The following is a 16523-nucleotide window of genomic DNA, read 5'->3' as shown; positions in this document are numbered from 1 at the left end:
GGCTACATGAGTTAATCATTAAGTTATTATTATTATTTAGGTTTTAGATTCTTAGTTACGTTGGGTTTTGAGGAGGACATCAAATTTAATGGCAGACAAATACCAACTTTACTAAGCTATATTACAGAATGGAGAGGATGCTAAGTATATACCTAACTTAAATTTCTATTGAGATTCCATAGATAATGTGACACATTATCGAGCCCCAAGTCGCTTAAATTTCGCACATCCTGTTTGAATGAATACCCATTCATTCAATGCAGTAAAAAGTTCCCAAGTAATTGTTGAACAAATAAAGACAACCCACACAAGTTCAAAAAAAGTAAGGGGTTGGAAGGACAGCCTGTTTACTAAATGTTGATGCAGTGAGGACATCAATGATGCCCAGAACAGACATCATACTAAATGTCCATTTGTTGTTTCTTCCCATCACAGGTTGGGTAACTCTACGTTGATCCATTAGAATCAGACAAGTGCAGAAGCAGTTCGATTAATTCTCATGTTAACAAAGCAAATCAGAAGATTTATTCAATATTTACATTTAAATAATTATCAATTAAAATAATGCTCAGTACAACAATAATATGCTGAAAAAACAAACTGTCATCCTTACCTAAAAAGAAAAGAATTGTAGAATCAAAACATGAAAGGACTATGCAATTCTCCAGCATTATCATCCCACACAAAAACAAAGAACAAAAGCATGTCATTTATTCTTTTCATGGACTAATCAAAACTGTTAGTTGCAAAAGGACTAAAAGCAAGTAGCATGTATGATGTTGAATTCAACCAAAGCATGAAAAAGATTAAGAAATGAACAAATATACGGAAACATGCAAGATGTGATTTGGTTATTATATGACCCATGCAGATTTAACATAACATTAGTTTTAATGTGGCAAAACATTATATCTTATTTGGATAAATGGCAAACTATTAAAACAAATTAGATGAGATTTTGAACCCTCATAAATTAATTAGTTTGGCAAATCATCATCAGACCAATATTTAGGATGTAAAACCAAATTTAGATATACTTCCATGGGAATGCCAATGCCAACATATTAAAGAAAAGAACATGAGCAAACCCAGCATTCTATAGCTTTGATGCTGGTATTTCTTCTATTAGTTAACACTCAAAAAGACATATTCATACCAGAAAAAGTTTCAGAAAGAAATCATAAGAATGCCCACAAGTATCACAAACAACATGAATCATTAAATTTCACCTCTACCAAACAAGAAAACAATCTATTACCTACCATCGAGCCTTTGTCTTAAAGGGAATACATCTGATGAAAAGAAAACATAAAAACTTGATCTACAAGGATAGTTATTAGCTACCCACTTACCACCAACTGGCACTTTTCCCACTTTGATGATTATCACCACAATTGTTTTCCAAGCTCTTAATTTTTTACAAAGTGATTATCTACATATACACTGCGGTTTCTTAATCAGTTTTAAACCTATTATCCTTTACATCTCGACATCTGCAACACGCTACAACTAGTAATCTACATTTCTAATTAGGCATGCTTAGTTTATAACAGAATCAACTCGCAGATAGTTTAATTCCAGGCAATTCTTAAAAGTCTCGGCATCATCCTTTTCTTAAACTTCTTCCTTCTGCCCACATAATCACACATGAATGACTAGATTCTGAGGAAAAAAAAGACAATAACACAAACAGTACCATCCATCTAACAGTATCCCAGATTGCTCGATCTACATTCTTAAAAATGGGCTACTGCTCAAACACCGTAACAACATAGTAATACACTCTTATTCCATATTAATGTCAAACACCCACAATATGATTAATGCTAAGATATTTAGTCTATTTACTTGCATGGTCAACTCCAAAAAAGAAAAGACAAATGGATAATTTTTACAGCATAAATAACATAAGAGTTGTACATGATACTTTCTATCGGTTGGACCAGATGTATTGCAACTCGATCCAATAAAAAAAACATTCATAGAGTCACAGGTAAATTTCATGCAGTAGCTGAAATGAGCATCCTCGACGAACACTATTTTGTCAATCTGACACTACGAAGTTTCAGTATCTGCTTTGTCAATATGCCACATGATATCCGCGAATTAACAAATTCAGTTTCCAAGATGAAATCGTGCGTGGGATACCAAAGTTCAAATCACAGGAAACTATTCTTTAAATTATAAAGGTGAGGCTGTATATTCTGTTTTGGTATGAGTCTCATGCACCAAATTACTAGTTTTGAAAGTCATACATCACAGTTTCTCTGTGAATTCCAAGTTGCAAATAACTACATACAGATAACATCTAGTTCTTGGAGACTGATCATGGTATCAAGTATATTTCAACTAAAATGAGGAGCCTAAACTATTATTTAGGATCTTAGAGTTTTAAAAAGCAACTTGATCTTGACCTAACTATCAAAGCATCGAAAAACAATAATATTGCTACATGCATTCAATTAACATGACAAATTTGAAGGCCTTTATATGTTTGATGGAAGTCCAGTGGGGAGGGACAATACACGACCTTGAGACACTTAACACCCTATCATGAGGTGGAATTAGCACTTCAAACTGTAAAGGTACAGACTTCTGCCATGTTATCATTGTGTGGCCGTAAATACTTCAAGAAGGGAAATAAGTTGTCACAGTTTAGTAGCCTTTATTGGTTTTAATTGTTCAGTTACCTAGGATCTAGAGCCCACAAAGTGATGGCGGCATCAAGACATCAACAAACAATGTGTTAGGACACTAGAAATATGTAAAAGAAAAAGTTATGACAAGCATGAATGCCAACAAGATCGATACTGGAAACATACGAAGAGATACAAACAATAATAGCCCTGATGAACTACCGTCGAACATTAGCAAACAATGAATTACTACAATTATCCACTGAAAAAATAAGAAAAACAAACAACCTACCCTAACAGAAATTTAATTTACAAGAACAGGAGTTGCCAATTATACATGTTCACAACTTAATACAAAAGATGCAGGCACATGAGAGAAACTCCGAGTGGAGATTATACAGAACTTTTTAAGTATCAACCTGCAAGCTCGTAGAATGCAAAGTAAAGCATGTGCACTTATCTTTCAAGGCTTCAGATTCACTTCCATACTCTTTAAATGTATACTCTTCTTTCTTGAAAGCTGACGGCACCTTCCCTTCACTGTAGCAACGGTTACACAAGCTGAAACGAAGCTTTATCTCTGTAAATCTTGATCCTATTACAGGATATTGGCATATCGAACAGGTGTGCCGGCCATGTCGTATTCGGTCACCAGCTTCAAGTTTAACCAGCGTTCCTAAGATCCCAAAACCCCAGTCTGGATCATTGAACATCTCAAGAAACTCTGCGTATGATACCATCGAGGGATCTGATTCTCCATGCACCTCCAACATATCACTGACTCCATGAGAAGGGATGTAAACAGCCCGCAGCAGCTTAATATATGTAATCGCGTCACTCCTCCTGATGTTCACCCCACCTTCATTGTTAGGTCTCCATATCAGTGAGTCAAAAACTGCTCTCTTGCGTTTGTCAGTAGGACCAGAGCAAATGGGAGCAAGGACGGCAAAGAACATTCCCAAGTCCACCCTACCGGATCCAGTGGCATCCAATACAGAAAGAACCTTCTCATTGATAGCTTTCACAGCCCCCTGAAATGTTTCGGGTTTGAGGAACCGAAGCAACCTTCGAAGAATCACCTCCAGTGCAGCCTTCCTGATAGATTTCTCAGGTTCTCCACCACCCGAGTAGGATATGGGAACATCAGTCTCATTCATCTCCTTCTTCAAGAGATCCACATCACAGCGGCTAAGCCTTGCGACCCTCTGAAAAGCCCTAATATCCAATGCAACAGCCAAATCCTGCCTTAATGTAGTCTTTTTCCCTGCCCTCTTGAACTTGGATGGCTCAATGACAAGGTAAGCCCCCTCGCCTACGGTACCGCTCCTTTTGGGCTTCTTCTTCTTCTGCAGAATCTTGAGATGTGCAATTGCATCGTACACCTCAACCCTTCGTGTCATCTTGAATGCTTCTTTTAGCGCCCGCTTGGCCTCATCCGACTCCCCGGCCCCCAGTAAAGCCACCGCCTTGTTCAATTGTGCCCGCCAGTGGTTCGGCCGAACACTCAAAACTCTGGTGAACATCTCTGATGCCCTTGGGAACCTTCCGGCATCCATGAACAGGCCACCGAGGTTGTACAGAGCGTCCACATGCCCGGGCCTCAGATCAATGGCCTTCTGAAACTCCTGAATCGCCCGCTCATCTTCCCCCATGGCATGAAGGGTAGAGCCAAGATCGCAGTGCGCATCAGCATAATCCTGCCGCAAGAAAATGGCCTCCTCCAATGCCTTCTCGGCAGCACGGTACTCCCCGACGCCAAACAGTGCGCTCCCGAGGAGCTTCAGGGCCCTGAAATGGGTGGGACAGAGGATGGCAGCCTCTCGGTAGTGCTCGCAGGCGCCCAGGATCATGCCTTCTGCTTCCATGGCAATGCCAAGGTTGACGTGGATCTGGGGAAGGATGTCAGAGGATTGGGCCCCTCCGGCCTCGGCGGCCTCAAGGGCGAGTAGGAACTCTTCTTTGGCTTCGGCATGGCGGCCGATGGCATAGAGGGAGTTGCCGGTACGGAAATGAGAGCGGGCGTCGGTGGGCTGAAGCTCACAGGAGCGGCGGAAGCTGATAAGGGATTCGCGGAAAAGCTGGTGCTCGTAGAGGCCCCGACCGAGGACCATGTGATTGTCGAAGGCCTCCTCCCTGGACCGGGCGCCGTCGGCGCGTCCCCGGAGAACGGCGACCTCCTTAACGAACGAGAGGTAATCACGGCTGGTTTCGTCCCAGGGCACCCGCCTCTCGGAGGAATCGGAGGGTCCGCCGATCTCCCGCGACCACCCAGCCTCGGAAAAGGAGTCGAAGTGGCTGTTGTTGTTATTGTCACCGACGCCGGCGCCGGCGGTGGCGGACCTTTGGAGCTGCTTGGAACGTAGGCGCTTAACGAGGATCTCGAGGTCGTCCAGAAGGGACCAGGAGGATTCGAAGATGATGCCGTTGTTAGGGGAGACGGCCCACGGAGGGGCGGCGGCACGGGGCGGCTGGGACCTGGGAGCGGAAGCGGAGGCGAGCAAGCGGTCATCAAGAATGCCGATGCCGGTGGCGCCAGCGGACGACGACGACTCCGCGACAACGCCGGCGTCGGAGGACACCGCACCAGCGGCGGAGTCGTCTCCCTCGCCGGCATCGGTGGACAGGCGGAGGCCGAGGGCGTCGAAGTCGCGGTCGACGTCGCCGGCGCCGTCATCATATGTGCGGAGGAGGCCGGCGAGGGTGAGCCCAACGTGGGGGGAGGCGATGAAGTCGGCGTAGGTGCGGAAGACCTCGTCGAGGATGGCGGAGATCTGTTCATCGCTAAACTTAACGCGGGGATTGACGGCGACCACCAACGCCGCCATCTCCTCCCGGTTCAACCCGCCGTCCCCATTAGCATCGAACCGCTCGAAGATCCGCTGCACCTTCTCGGCTCGCGCCCCTCGCCCGCTCGCCCCGCCCGCCGCCGCCATCATTCGTTTCCCGATCCCAAACCTCTCTCTCTCTCTGTCTCTGTCTCTCTCTCTCTCTCTTCTCCCCCGAAGAAGGAAGGAAGGAAGGAAGATGAGAAAGTGAAGGAGAGAAGAGGGGGTTGATGATGAGGACTGGTTTTAATTAATTACATCGAAAATTCCTTTTTTCCGTTTCTTAAATCATTTTCCACAATTTATATTTTTCACTGAATAACTATACATCCCCGCCGGCGTTCCACCCGCCCTTCTCACCAGCTTCTAATCGGACCCTATCAGCCGTCCGTGTGTGAGGTAAGTTGGCAAACCGGGTAAACCGTGGGTAGTTAACTCGTACAGGGAGCAGCGAGGATGCGAATGATAGGAATGATGATGGTCATAATTAAAGACGACAACCACAAATCATACCTAATAATTGAAGCCGAAAAAGAGTGACGAAGAGAACACAGGCCGATGGTGGCCCCATAGCGAGATCAAACCAGCGACTGGGTTTCCTTTGCGGGTGGACGGCTATGTGTACATTCTTATATCTTTTAATTCAATCGAAAGAAGAAAAAGTAAATGGAATAAAGAAAAAGAAAAAAAGGAAGAGGGGCTATCTGTGTGCGCCAACAAGGATGATGTGAGTCGTGTGGTACGTTTTCTTTTCCCCTTTTCATTTTTTCTTTCTCGCTGTGTATTTCTTACTTGTAATTATATTTGTGGGATTAATCGTATATTTTTGGGATTGTAACGTTGGATCAACAAGGTGGCATCCCGCCACGGATGACAGCCTGTGATGACACGCGCGACTCTCGAAACAGCGCTGCGTTCCCGCACCAACCCGTTCGTGCGGACCGTTGTGGGGGTGGAAATGAACGGCTCCCGATCGAAGCGCATAAGAAATGGACTGCGGACCTATGCATGGGAGTCGTGATAGACAGCTGTGGTTTCGCCGCTTGCGCTCCCGTCGTTTGGGCTCGCAGAATATACGCGAAGCGCGTATTTCTTTTATTGTTATTTTTGGATAATGTGTGTGTGTGTGTGTGTGTGTCTTGAGAATGAGTAAGTTTAGGGTGACGATAACGGTCATTAATTTGATCGGGACGGTCCGTTGGATCATGGAAGAGGTGATTGTTTGGAAGCGAGACGTGGCCTTGTATCTGCTCAGAACATGGGAGGTCATGATATTAATTGTGGCAGCAGCATCATGTGAGCAAGTGTACGGCCAAAGTGGATATGGCTTCGAGGTCATCGGATGCGATCGGAACTGTTGATTCCGTGCTTTCACGTGCGTGCTGTGTGATAGCATCTCTCGGTGTGGGATTGCGGAGGAAGAAGACTCGGTCAGGCATAGCAATTTCGAGTCAGATATATAGCGATTGAATCGATTTTAGTGAAGAAACGTACTATCATCTTTATGATTTGCAGATATCGCCAAGGTAAAAACATCCGAGATTAACTATAAAAATATATTTTAGGTATGTTTCTTAATACCAAACCTTCGAATTGTCGACTAATTTAAGTTACCAAGGAGTTTGAATGCTCTCGAGATAATTTTATAGGTTTCGAAATACATGAGAATGATTCAGGATAAAAGCATATAAGAACCTTAATATCAAAAAATTATTATTATTGAGAAATCCCTATAAATTATTTGTTGTTGAGTGAAAAGAATTTTAGCCATGATCCCATCGGATCCATCTTGCCCTCGTGTGAGAAAGAAGGGGGCATGAAAGTGACAATTCCTTATAGTCCATTGGCAAAGACGATGAGAGCAAGACAGTGGATTTGATGGAGATAATGAAAGACAATGCAAAAGCAAGTTTGCCTAAATCAAGAATAAATTTATTATTTACGAAAAGATAAACACTATATAAGAATTAAGTTGGAGCGAAGTTCTCATAGGTCAATATATGATAATATATGATGTTATATTTCTATGCTTGATTTTGGAACATAAAACACTTAATTTGGTTCTGTCTCTCCGTCACACAACGTAACGATGATTTGCAATTGCAATTAGGAGACTCAATTGATAGTGTTGGATGCTGTAACGCTACGTGGGGGCGGAAATCCCACCGTTGATAGGTCTTACGCTTCGTTCGGAAAGGTGTCGATTAATTCACCGTACGAATCCGGATGCATAACGGCTGCTTCAAACTGCCCTCGCCTTTCCCTCCCCCTCGACTGCGTACCATGCGGCCCACATGGTGGACTTCGGGCTCCGCCTCCTCTCGTGCGCCACTCTCCGCCTCGCCCGGCCGCTCCACGCCCTCCTCCTGGTCTCCGGCCGCTTCGACGACGTCTTCCTCTCCACCAAGCTCCTCAACCTCTACTCCCGCCTCGGCGACCTCCCATCCGCCGCCCTCACCTTCCGCCACGCACCCACCAAGTCCGTCATCACATGGAACTCCATGATCGCCTGCTACGGCCGCCATGGTCTCCTCCCCGATGCCCTTGCCTGCTTCCACCGCCTCCTCCTTACCTCCTCCGCCTGCCCCGACGGCTTCACCTTCCCCGTCACCATCAAGGCCTGCTGGGATCTGGAGTGGGGGAAGAGGATCCACTCTCTGGCCTTCAGGTTCGGCTTCGTTTGGAACGTCTTCGTGTCCGCTTCCTTGGTCCATATGTACTCCAGGCTCGGCTCCATCGACGACGCGAGGAAGGCGTTCGAAGAAATGCCTTACAAGGACCAGGGTTCTTGGAATGCCATGCTTTCGGGGCTCTGTCAGAACGGGAAGGCGGCGGAGGCGGCGGAGGTGTTTGAGGAGATGATGATACGGGGGCTGCCCATGAACAAGGTCACCGTGTCGAGCATTCTTCCGGTATGTGCCCCCTTGGATAGCCTTCTGCTGGGCGCTGCCATCCACGTTTATTGTATCAAGCACGGCTTGGACTCGGATTTGTTCGTGTCAAATGCGTTCATCGACATGTACGCCAAGTCTGGTCGTCTGGAAGAAGCACAGAAAGTTTTCGACGGGATGACAGATATGGATTTGGTCACTTGGAACTCCATCATCTCAGGTTACGAGCAAGCCGGCGAGTTTAGCACTGCGCTCAAGCTATTTGACGGAATGAAAGAAAGCGGTGTTCGACCCGATCGGTTAACCCTCGTAACCCTGGCTTCTGCGGTCGCTCAGTGTGGGGATGATCGCACCGGTAGGACAGTGCATGGCTACATCTTGAGAAGGGGATGGGATTCGCGCGGCATCGTCGTCGGCAATGCCATCGTTGATATGTACGGGAAGTTGTCGAAGGCGGAGGCTGCTCGTAAGGTGTTCGACAGGATGCTGGTCAGAGACGTTATCTCTTGGAACACCCTGATCACGAGCTATTCGCAGAATGGACTCGCCAATGAGGCCATCCAGATCTACGAGTCGATGCAGAGTCGCGAAGGGATCGCGCCAATTCAAGGAACGCTGGCGAGCGTTCTGCCTGCATGTGCGCACGTCGGGGCGCTGCAACAGGGGATGAAGATCCACGGGCGAGCAGTCCGAACCGGACTGCAGTCGGACGTCTTCGTGGCGACTTGTCTCATAGACATGTACGCCAAGTGCGGGAGGCTGGAGGAGGCGACGCATTTGTTCGAGCAGGTCCCCAGAAGGCACACCGGTCCCTGGAACGCCGTCATAGCCGGCCTCGGAGTTCATGGGCATGGACAAAGAGCAGTGTCACTCTTCTCCGAGATGCAAGAAGAGGGAGTCAAACCCGACCAGGTTACGTTCGTCTCACTGCTGTCTGCTTGCAGCCATGCCGGGTTGGTGGATCTCGGACGACGATGCTTCGAGCAAATGCAGACAGTTCACGGCCTCTCGCCTTGCCTAAAGCATTACGCGTGCATGGTGGATATGCTCGGCCGAGCCGGGCGACTGGACGCTGCCTACGAACTGATCGCGACCATGCCGGTGAAGCCAGACTCTGGAGTTTGGGGTGCTCTCCTCGGTGCTTGCAGGATCCATGGCAATGTCGAGCTGGGGAAGCTGGCTTCAAGTCACCTGTTCGAGATCGACGCAGAGAACGTGGGCTACTACGTACTGCTCTCCAACATGTACGCCAAAGCCGGGGAATGGGATGGAGTGGACGAGGTGAGATCGCTGGCCAGACATAGACGACTGCAGAAAACGCCGGGGTGGAGTTCGGTGGAGGTGAACAAGAAGGTGAACGTGTTCTTTACCGGGGGCCAGTCGCATCCTCGTTACGAGGAGATACAGGGGGAGCTGCGGGCATTGCTGGCCAAGATGAAGAGCATCGGGTACGTTCCGGACTACAGCTTTGTGTTGCAGGACGTGGAGGAGGACGAGAAGGAGCACATACTGTCGAGCCACAGCGAGAGGCTAGCGATAGCTTTCGGGATCATGAGCACCTCGCCTGGAACGCCCATCTGCATCTACAAGAACCTGCGGGTCTGTGGAGATTGCCACAACGCGACCAAGTTCATATCGAAGATTACTGAGCGGGAGATCGTGGTGAGAGATTCGAACCGTTTCCATCTCTTTCGAGATGGGGAATGCTCTTGCGGTGATTACTGGTAATCCACGCTGTGTACTCTCTTCCTGCTAATATGTAAAACAAGAGTCATTAGTTAAACAGATAAATGTTAGGAAGCTACTATGTAATTCTTCTCAAAATAATTTATATTACTTCTCTACAGTCATGTACTAATTCCGGGCTCAACTTGAATGCTGCAATGTGTACCGTGTTAAGTTTTGTTATTCCTTATCATTGATTAAAACATGCTTTGCACCTCTACAGATCTAGTGAAAATAACAAGAATTGAGCCAAAAGGCAAGTAAATAATTTAGCCTGTAAATTGATGTGTAAGTAAAACTTCCAAGACTTGAGCTACATAGCACAGCAAAATTACCCAAAACAGGAATTGAGGTGTACTGAAACTAGCTAAACAGTAACTAATTCTGCATCTACAACCACTAAGACTAACAGACATCAATCAAAGCACTGTAAACCAGATTGTCATCCAAGGCTATCATATGTTGAACTAAGTGACGACACTCCATGGATAACTTATTGGCAATTTCAGCCGACCTCAACTGACCATTGTCAGAAATCCTTCAGTACCTGGTCCTGCTTCTTGACCTGCAACAACAAAACTGCTCAAGAACCCCGACGTTTGCTAACTTATTGGTACAAAAACCATAGGGTGTGAGGCTCATAACTGTGGGGAATGAGACCGCGATCGAGAATAGTATCCTCTGGGGCTCCTGCTTCTACTGTGGCTTCTGCTGTGGCGACGTCTTCTGTGGAAAACATGCACAAAAATCAGGAGATCAAGAGATATATATAACTTAAAAGACCAGAAAACATCAAGAAACAATGTGAATGAAGTATGGAGAAAGAACAGCTTTAAATTTACAAAATTGGTAAAAGAGCCTCTTGATCACTAGACAATAATAGAGGACAGAAAATCGTCAAGTGTCTTGAATTGCAGCGACAAAAGAATGAAAACACCACTGATATTTCAAAAAAATATTATATAAGTTGGCCGAAGTTTCAAGTAGAAGGCTGCCGGAATGGCAGTAAAGGAGCTCAGAAAACCCATATATCATTTGCAAACACACACATATCAAGTTGTTTAGAGAAGTCACTGATGAGGACTCCAAATTTCTCCAAAGTATCTTCTTAACTCATTGCCAAGAACAAATGTCAAGAACAAGAATCTAAATTGAAATCAAAGTCATGATGTGGCAGCGAAATTGGCGAAGATGAGGCATTTATGGAATATGCAGAGGAAGTGCAATATTACCCAAAGCAGAGATCAACGATGGCCATGGAGTCTTTCCAATGGCTAAATAGACAAGTGAAAGGGACTTGAAAAAATGGCTGAGGATTAAGTGATATATGGTGCTAAAAAAAGGAGTTGGAGTAAGTAGAGGTAAGCACACCGGGTATTAAAGCACACTAAGGGTGGTTGTATTGAACAAACAAGTAAAGAAACCATCAGTTTCAGAAAATGAATTCTAAAATTATATTAGATATATATGGTTATAAGTGCATTAAACCACACATACCTTAAAAGATGAACATGTAATAAAATCTGCAGGGCACCGAGTTGAACGTATAAAACAATAAGTTCAGTATTGAACTGAAACAGTGAGAAAACAACACAGAACTATTTAGCATGGGATGTTCAAAGTGCATGACAAATTTACGTAGAGAGAGAGAGAGAGAGAGAGAGAGAGAGAGAGAGAGAGACAGACAGAGAGAACTTGCTATAGGTTGAGAATGTTCCTTTTCCCATGTCAAATTCAATGACAGGTTGTCATAAAGGATATTCAAAACTAGAAGTAACTAAAAATATGCCTCTCTGGTTTTATCATCAATGAAAATCAGAAGCAAGACTGAACTCTGAGCCCACCAGTTTAAAACCCTTTTACTTACTGAGCAAATTGGCAAACATAGCAGCAGAAAATGCAAACATGAAACCTTCCAATGTGATATTCATACTACACAAACAAGTTCTGTGTACCTTGGTGGAGAAGGACTGTAACTTCTACTACGACAACGATGGCTATAGTGATTTATCCTCGTTGCTTCAGCAACCTTTTAGCATTCTTTTCCTGTTCAAGAGACATAGCAGATGCAGGATCAACATGAAGTGCCTCAAGAATTCGACCACCTGATGCCCTGCAAGCATACAAAACAACGAGTGACATTGCAGGTAACAAAGTGTTAACATCCATCCAGAACAGGAACTCTTGAAGCGATCATGTCAGTCAGTTTTACACATAGGTCGTGTGTGTTAATAAAAGCTATAAAACGGATCCAGAATGCAACTTTAGCTCCAGATCCCCAACCTAAAGAACACCCAAACCTGACCAAATACTGACCCCCACCCTTAAGTAATGACTGTTAATTAAAAGTTCCACCAAACCCTGAACCCCATATACGCAGCTTTAGGAAACCAGAATGACCATCAGAATAAGCTGCAGCAGAGAAAAGTTCCCAATCTATCTTTGCAAGTATTAAAGGTCGAGTGCCCCGACTGGTTTGATAGATCAGCTTGCAATGGAGATGATGGTGGGGAGACTCCTCCAAATTTTTGATCCAAGTCGTTTGTACCACCAAACTCTGTAATATATTCAATTTTTGGAGGCTTCGACTTGCTTCGATGCCCATTATCAGCATGAGAACTGTGTTCATGCCATCTTGAATGTGAAGGTGAAAATGACCGGGACCTGGATCTTGATCTGTTGAAATAAAGTTTAAGGAAAAAAATCTAGAACCAAGGAATAACTTCTAACAAATAAGCCATTTAAAGCATACATTCTGCTCCTGGGATAAGCTTCATATGTGGGACTTTGACGCGACTCCCTGTATGTTCATGGACGTTAACCATCATCAAAGATAACATAACACTGACAATACTTTGAGGCAGATCTGTCAATGACCATGTAAAGTGAAAAAAGAAAAATGTAAATACCATGATTTTACCTGTAAGGATCATGATGAGGTGCCCTTCCTGTCAGATGTGCTGCTTCCCTTTCTTTTTCCCTTTCCATCTGAGAAGCCTTCCTTCTTTCCTTGCGACTCAATTTTCTCTAGCAAATTAAAGATAATGAGTTCAATTGGTACTACATGTATAGATATACACATCAATAAAATAAACATGAATTTACAATAGCAGGATCTCCTCTAATTATTTCCTTTTGCCTTTTCTCTTCCTCCTTGGCCTTTTTATCCATATAAACAAGCCAGTTGTATCTCTTGATGCCAAACTCTTCAGCAATAGTTTCCATCCTCTCATCATTACTATCATCACTACTGAAATCTTTTTCGTCATCATCCTCATCATTATCTTCATCCTCACTTTCACTGTCCAAATTGTGAGATTCTTCATGACCTTCTCCTTTGTAGGAGAATCTGACCTGTGAGTATGAACCTTTGCTCACTGGAAGCTGTGTGGATCGTGGCCTGTGTGCAAATAAAACTAAACTACAATAAGCAGATCAATTTAAACATATTCTCAAAAAATCTGTCAAGTGAGAATATGCAACATGGTAAGCACTCATCCGATTCCTCCATGCTGAAGTGCTAAAACTAGGTGACTTAGATGGTTTGCAGCAGAAATGAAGGAGTTGGTCCCAAAACTGGATTACTTGAGCTGCTAGCCTCATGGAGAGGGAAAAACATGGACATGAAACAATTTGTATGATTGTACAGACAGAATCTCTTTTGTCAAATAATTAATCAGTTGAACAAGAGCAAACACATGCGACTTGTGACTCAGAAGAATAAAAAACATTTCTGAGAACTTGTTTCAGCAAACTAAACAAATTATCTTGGTATACATCCTCGATTATGCATGGCTTCATTGGAAAAAACTATCGACCTTAAGTTTTCATGTACTGTAACTAAAACACTCATGAAGTTGGTTCTTAGTTCATTACCTCAGAAGCCTCATATATTATCAAGAAAAGTTTCACAAATGTGGCCTTCATTTACTCGTTATGCTTTCAAAAGACTACCACAACATCCCAAGAAATCACTGTGATGGTTAGAAATACTTGGTCACACTGAAAGGAGAAAAACTAATATTTCTAAGAGAATCCAACATAGGAAACTTAAGGATAAAACACGAGGACATGTCCACCACTGAAGTGGTTTTATCATGCAATAAGAGACAGAATTGATAATTAATTATATAAATAGGTATGCAACCTGATAAGAGCAATAGAGATTATGCAAAAAATTCAGATATAGATGGAGAGGAGTCAAAATTTTAGGTTTCCTGGCAACAATATTTCATTCCAACAATTCATTATAGATCTCCAAGTGCCTAACTTGATAGGCGGGATTACACACACAAAAAAAAAGATACCTTACAAGGTGTAACACAAGGCACTAACAAGCTGACACAAACAAGAAATTTCTTTTTGCTTTATATGTTAGCATGCTCCATATTCTCTTCAAATTTTGCAGCCTTCACGTGCATAACAAACTGATAATTTTTGCAAGCTATTAAGTCAAACACTTCAAGAGCATCTCACTTAACCAACACCTTCAAGAGGAAAAACAAATGTACTCATACCTTTCAAATGCAAATGGAAGTGAATTCTTTGCCTCAAGCTGTTGGTGAACATGTTGCAATCCCTCATCATCAGTAACTGTGGACATATATTTTATTACACAAAAGCATATATTGTATAATTTAGCTAGTCATGTTACATAACATGTCCAAAAACATATCTGATATCAGAAATTTTAAAAAATAAGAAAAAAATAATTATCCTAAAACACTGAGATGGAAGAAAAAGTCAAACTACCGACATCCTCTACGTCGAAGCTTAATTAAATCCCGGTAATGCTCAAAATTAACAAACTCTTCTAATTCTTCTTCTTCCTCAGTTTTCTGCTGAACTCGATAAGCATGAGAACTAGAATCTCGAATAAAATCAAGAAGAGCGCGGCCATCAAATCTGCCAAGCAAAACGTAAAATTTCTGTAATGGCTGCATTGATTTTATGATTTGCATAAGATCCAAAAATCAACCTGTCAATCAAGATATCTTGCTTTCCATTCCATGGTATCCTGCAATAAGAACAATGATGCAGATTACCAGAAAGATTAAAGATAACTACAAGATTCAGAATATTTCAAATGGGAATCTAGGCCCAGAAAAGATTAAAGCAACCAATCTACAAGAGACAGTGGCACAGAACTACTAAGACCAGCAAGTATAACAAGCATCCAATTATCTGAGACCTGTAAAGCAGTTGACACTTGACTGGTCACGATGTTTTGCACTGTGAACAGTATTAGATTAGTTTGACTTCCTATAAGAATCTGCCTAGACATAAGCACCTCTTCCATTCAATACGATAAGCTGAAAACGTCAACCTTCATTTAGCAATTCACTGAAATTCCAACCAGGCAAACACCAAGAAGGTTTTGCTATCACTTTTTGTTCCTTACAGTGTAGACTTTACAACTCCGTGATTCGTCCTCACCGGACATGGAGGATAAAAATAAAATTATGCAGCTAAAGTTGAAAACAAGAGTAAGCATGGAGGTGAAAATCGGCATAGATGCCAAAGATCACTTAGCAAAGATAAAACCATATCAAAGAATGATTGGATCCAAAGTATCTTCAATATATATGAGAATAAAGTTACAAAGCTATCCTGGAAGTGCTAGGAGACACTATTATTAATGTAGGTCATATAGTGTCCATTACCAATGAAGAAAAATACATCCAAAATGAGCTGTAACTCCACCAAGACATAACTCCCTAATATTTAGGGTCCACTTTTCAGGAAGAGCTAATAGCATCACCAAGGTACTTATTAATAATATGATGTCAACATCATTGGTTTTAACCGTTTCTGATTTGGAGAAATTCTAATTCCTGACGAATGCAAAGCGGTACAATTAAAGACATCAGATGCTACGAAACTTGTCCTCTTAGGATATGAATAGCATTATCAACCAAAAGAACTTGCTTAACAGCAAGCCTAATCATTCGGACATACGTCTCCCAAGCTCACGTCGTCAAGATGAACCTTTAAACGCCAAATAGATAAGAAATCACGTAATAATCTAACCTTCAACGACGAAAGTGTAAAACCTACAAGACTTAAACACCAAAGGATAAATTAGAATAAGAAGCAGCGGTCATGGAGAAAAGGGCGGATTACGCACAATCCCTGCTGGTCCTGGGCGGCCTGGTACAATCCGTCGTCGCGGTAGACGCGGCAGCGGGCACCGGTGACCTGGACCAACTGCTGGGGGTCGCCACGGCGCTTGGCAAGGTACACGGCGCGCCGCTGCGCCCGCTTCCGGGCCGCGTCCATCATGTCGTGGACCTTCCTCTCTGACCTCCGCGCCTCGTGCCACATCCTTCCCTTCCCTTCTTCCCCGTCCTCCCTCCGTTTCTCTCCACGATCACAGGAGAGCGTAGCGTACTCGACCACTAGCCCTAGAAACTTCGACCGACAGGTCTTGTTTCGGTTTGGGTCTC

At 43.7% G+C, this 16523-nt stretch overlaps 3 protein-coding genes across 4 annotated transcripts; 1 reads left to right on the top strand and 2 right to left on the bottom strand.

The window, feature by feature from the left end:
• Nucleotides 1-2827: 2827 nt before the first annotated feature.
• On the bottom strand, nt 2828-5681 carry LOC135651649 (uncharacterized TPR repeat-containing protein At1g05150-like). Its single transcript, XM_065171906.1, has one exon. The coding sequence runs from the start codon at nt 5570-5572 to the stop codon at nt 3044-3046; it is 2529 nt and encodes an 842-aa protein (XP_065027978.1). The 5' UTR covers nt 5573-5681; the 3' UTR covers nt 2828-3043.
• A 1763-nt stretch (nt 5682-7444) lies between these two features.
• LOC135651824 (pentatricopeptide repeat-containing protein At4g33990-like) lies at nt 7445-10202 on the top strand. The gene has a single exon (XM_065172304.1). It carries the CDS (start codon nt 7756-7758, stop codon nt 10078-10080), a length of 2325 nt encoding a protein of 774 aa, XP_065028376.1. The 5' UTR covers nt 7445-7755; the 3' UTR covers nt 10081-10202.
• Nucleotides 10203-10321: 119 nt separating this feature from the next.
• On the bottom strand, nt 10322-16523 carry LOC135651825 (uncharacterized). Of its 2 annotated transcripts, XM_065172305.1 has the most exons (10): nt 16205-16523; nt 15056-15094; nt 14834-14982; nt 14595-14670; nt 13183-13477; nt 12998-13104; nt 12830-12877; nt 12033-12753; nt 10723-10803; nt 10359-10642 (listed from the first exon to the last, which is right to left on the bottom strand). In XM_065172305.1, the coding sequence occupies exons 1-8, from the start codon at nt 16399-16401 to the stop codon at nt 12480-12482; spliced, it is 1185 nt and encodes a 394-aa protein (XP_065028377.1). In that variant the 5' UTR covers nt 16402-16523; the 3' UTR covers nt 10359-10642; nt 10723-10803; nt 12033-12479. The 2 variants fall into 2 exon arrangements, with proteins under 2 accessions (XP_065028378.1, XP_065028377.1); XM_065172306.1 differs by lacking the exon at nt 12830-12877 and having other exon boundaries at nt 10322-10642; nt 12033-12190.

The sequence above is a fragment of the Musa acuminata genome, chromosome BXJ3-10 (assembly GCF_036884655.1).
Source record: "Musa acuminata AAA Group cultivar baxijiao chromosome BXJ3-10, Cavendish_Baxijiao_AAA, whole genome shotgun sequence".
Classification (NCBI taxonomy): Eukaryota; Viridiplantae; Streptophyta; class Magnoliopsida; order Zingiberales; family Musaceae; genus Musa; species Musa acuminata.
This window is presented reverse-complemented; position numbering and strand designations above follow the sequence as displayed.

Excerpts from the sequence above, each read along its gene's own strand:
- LOC135651649 (XM_065171906.1), bottom strand. The coding sequence starts at position 5,572 with ATGATGGCGGCGGCGGGCGGGGCGAGCGGGCGAGGGGCGCGAGCCGAG.
- LOC135651824 (XM_065172304.1), top strand. The coding sequence starts at position 7,756 with ATGGTGGACTTCGGGCTCCGCCTCCTCTCGTGCGCCACTCTCCGCCTC.
- LOC135651825 (XM_065172305.1), bottom strand. The coding sequence starts at position 16,401 with ATGTGGCACGAGGCGCGGAGGTCAGAGAGGAAGGTCCACGACATGATG. Across the intron at positions 15,095-16,204 it reads GCCCAGGACCAGCAGGGATT|GATACCATGGAATGGAAAGC; the intron begins GTGCGTAATCCG and ends TTCTTATTGCAG. Across the intron at positions 12,878-12,997 it reads CCTCATCATGATCCTTACAG|GGAGTCGCGTCAAAGTCCCA; the intron begins GTAAAATCATGG and ends ATGAACATACAG.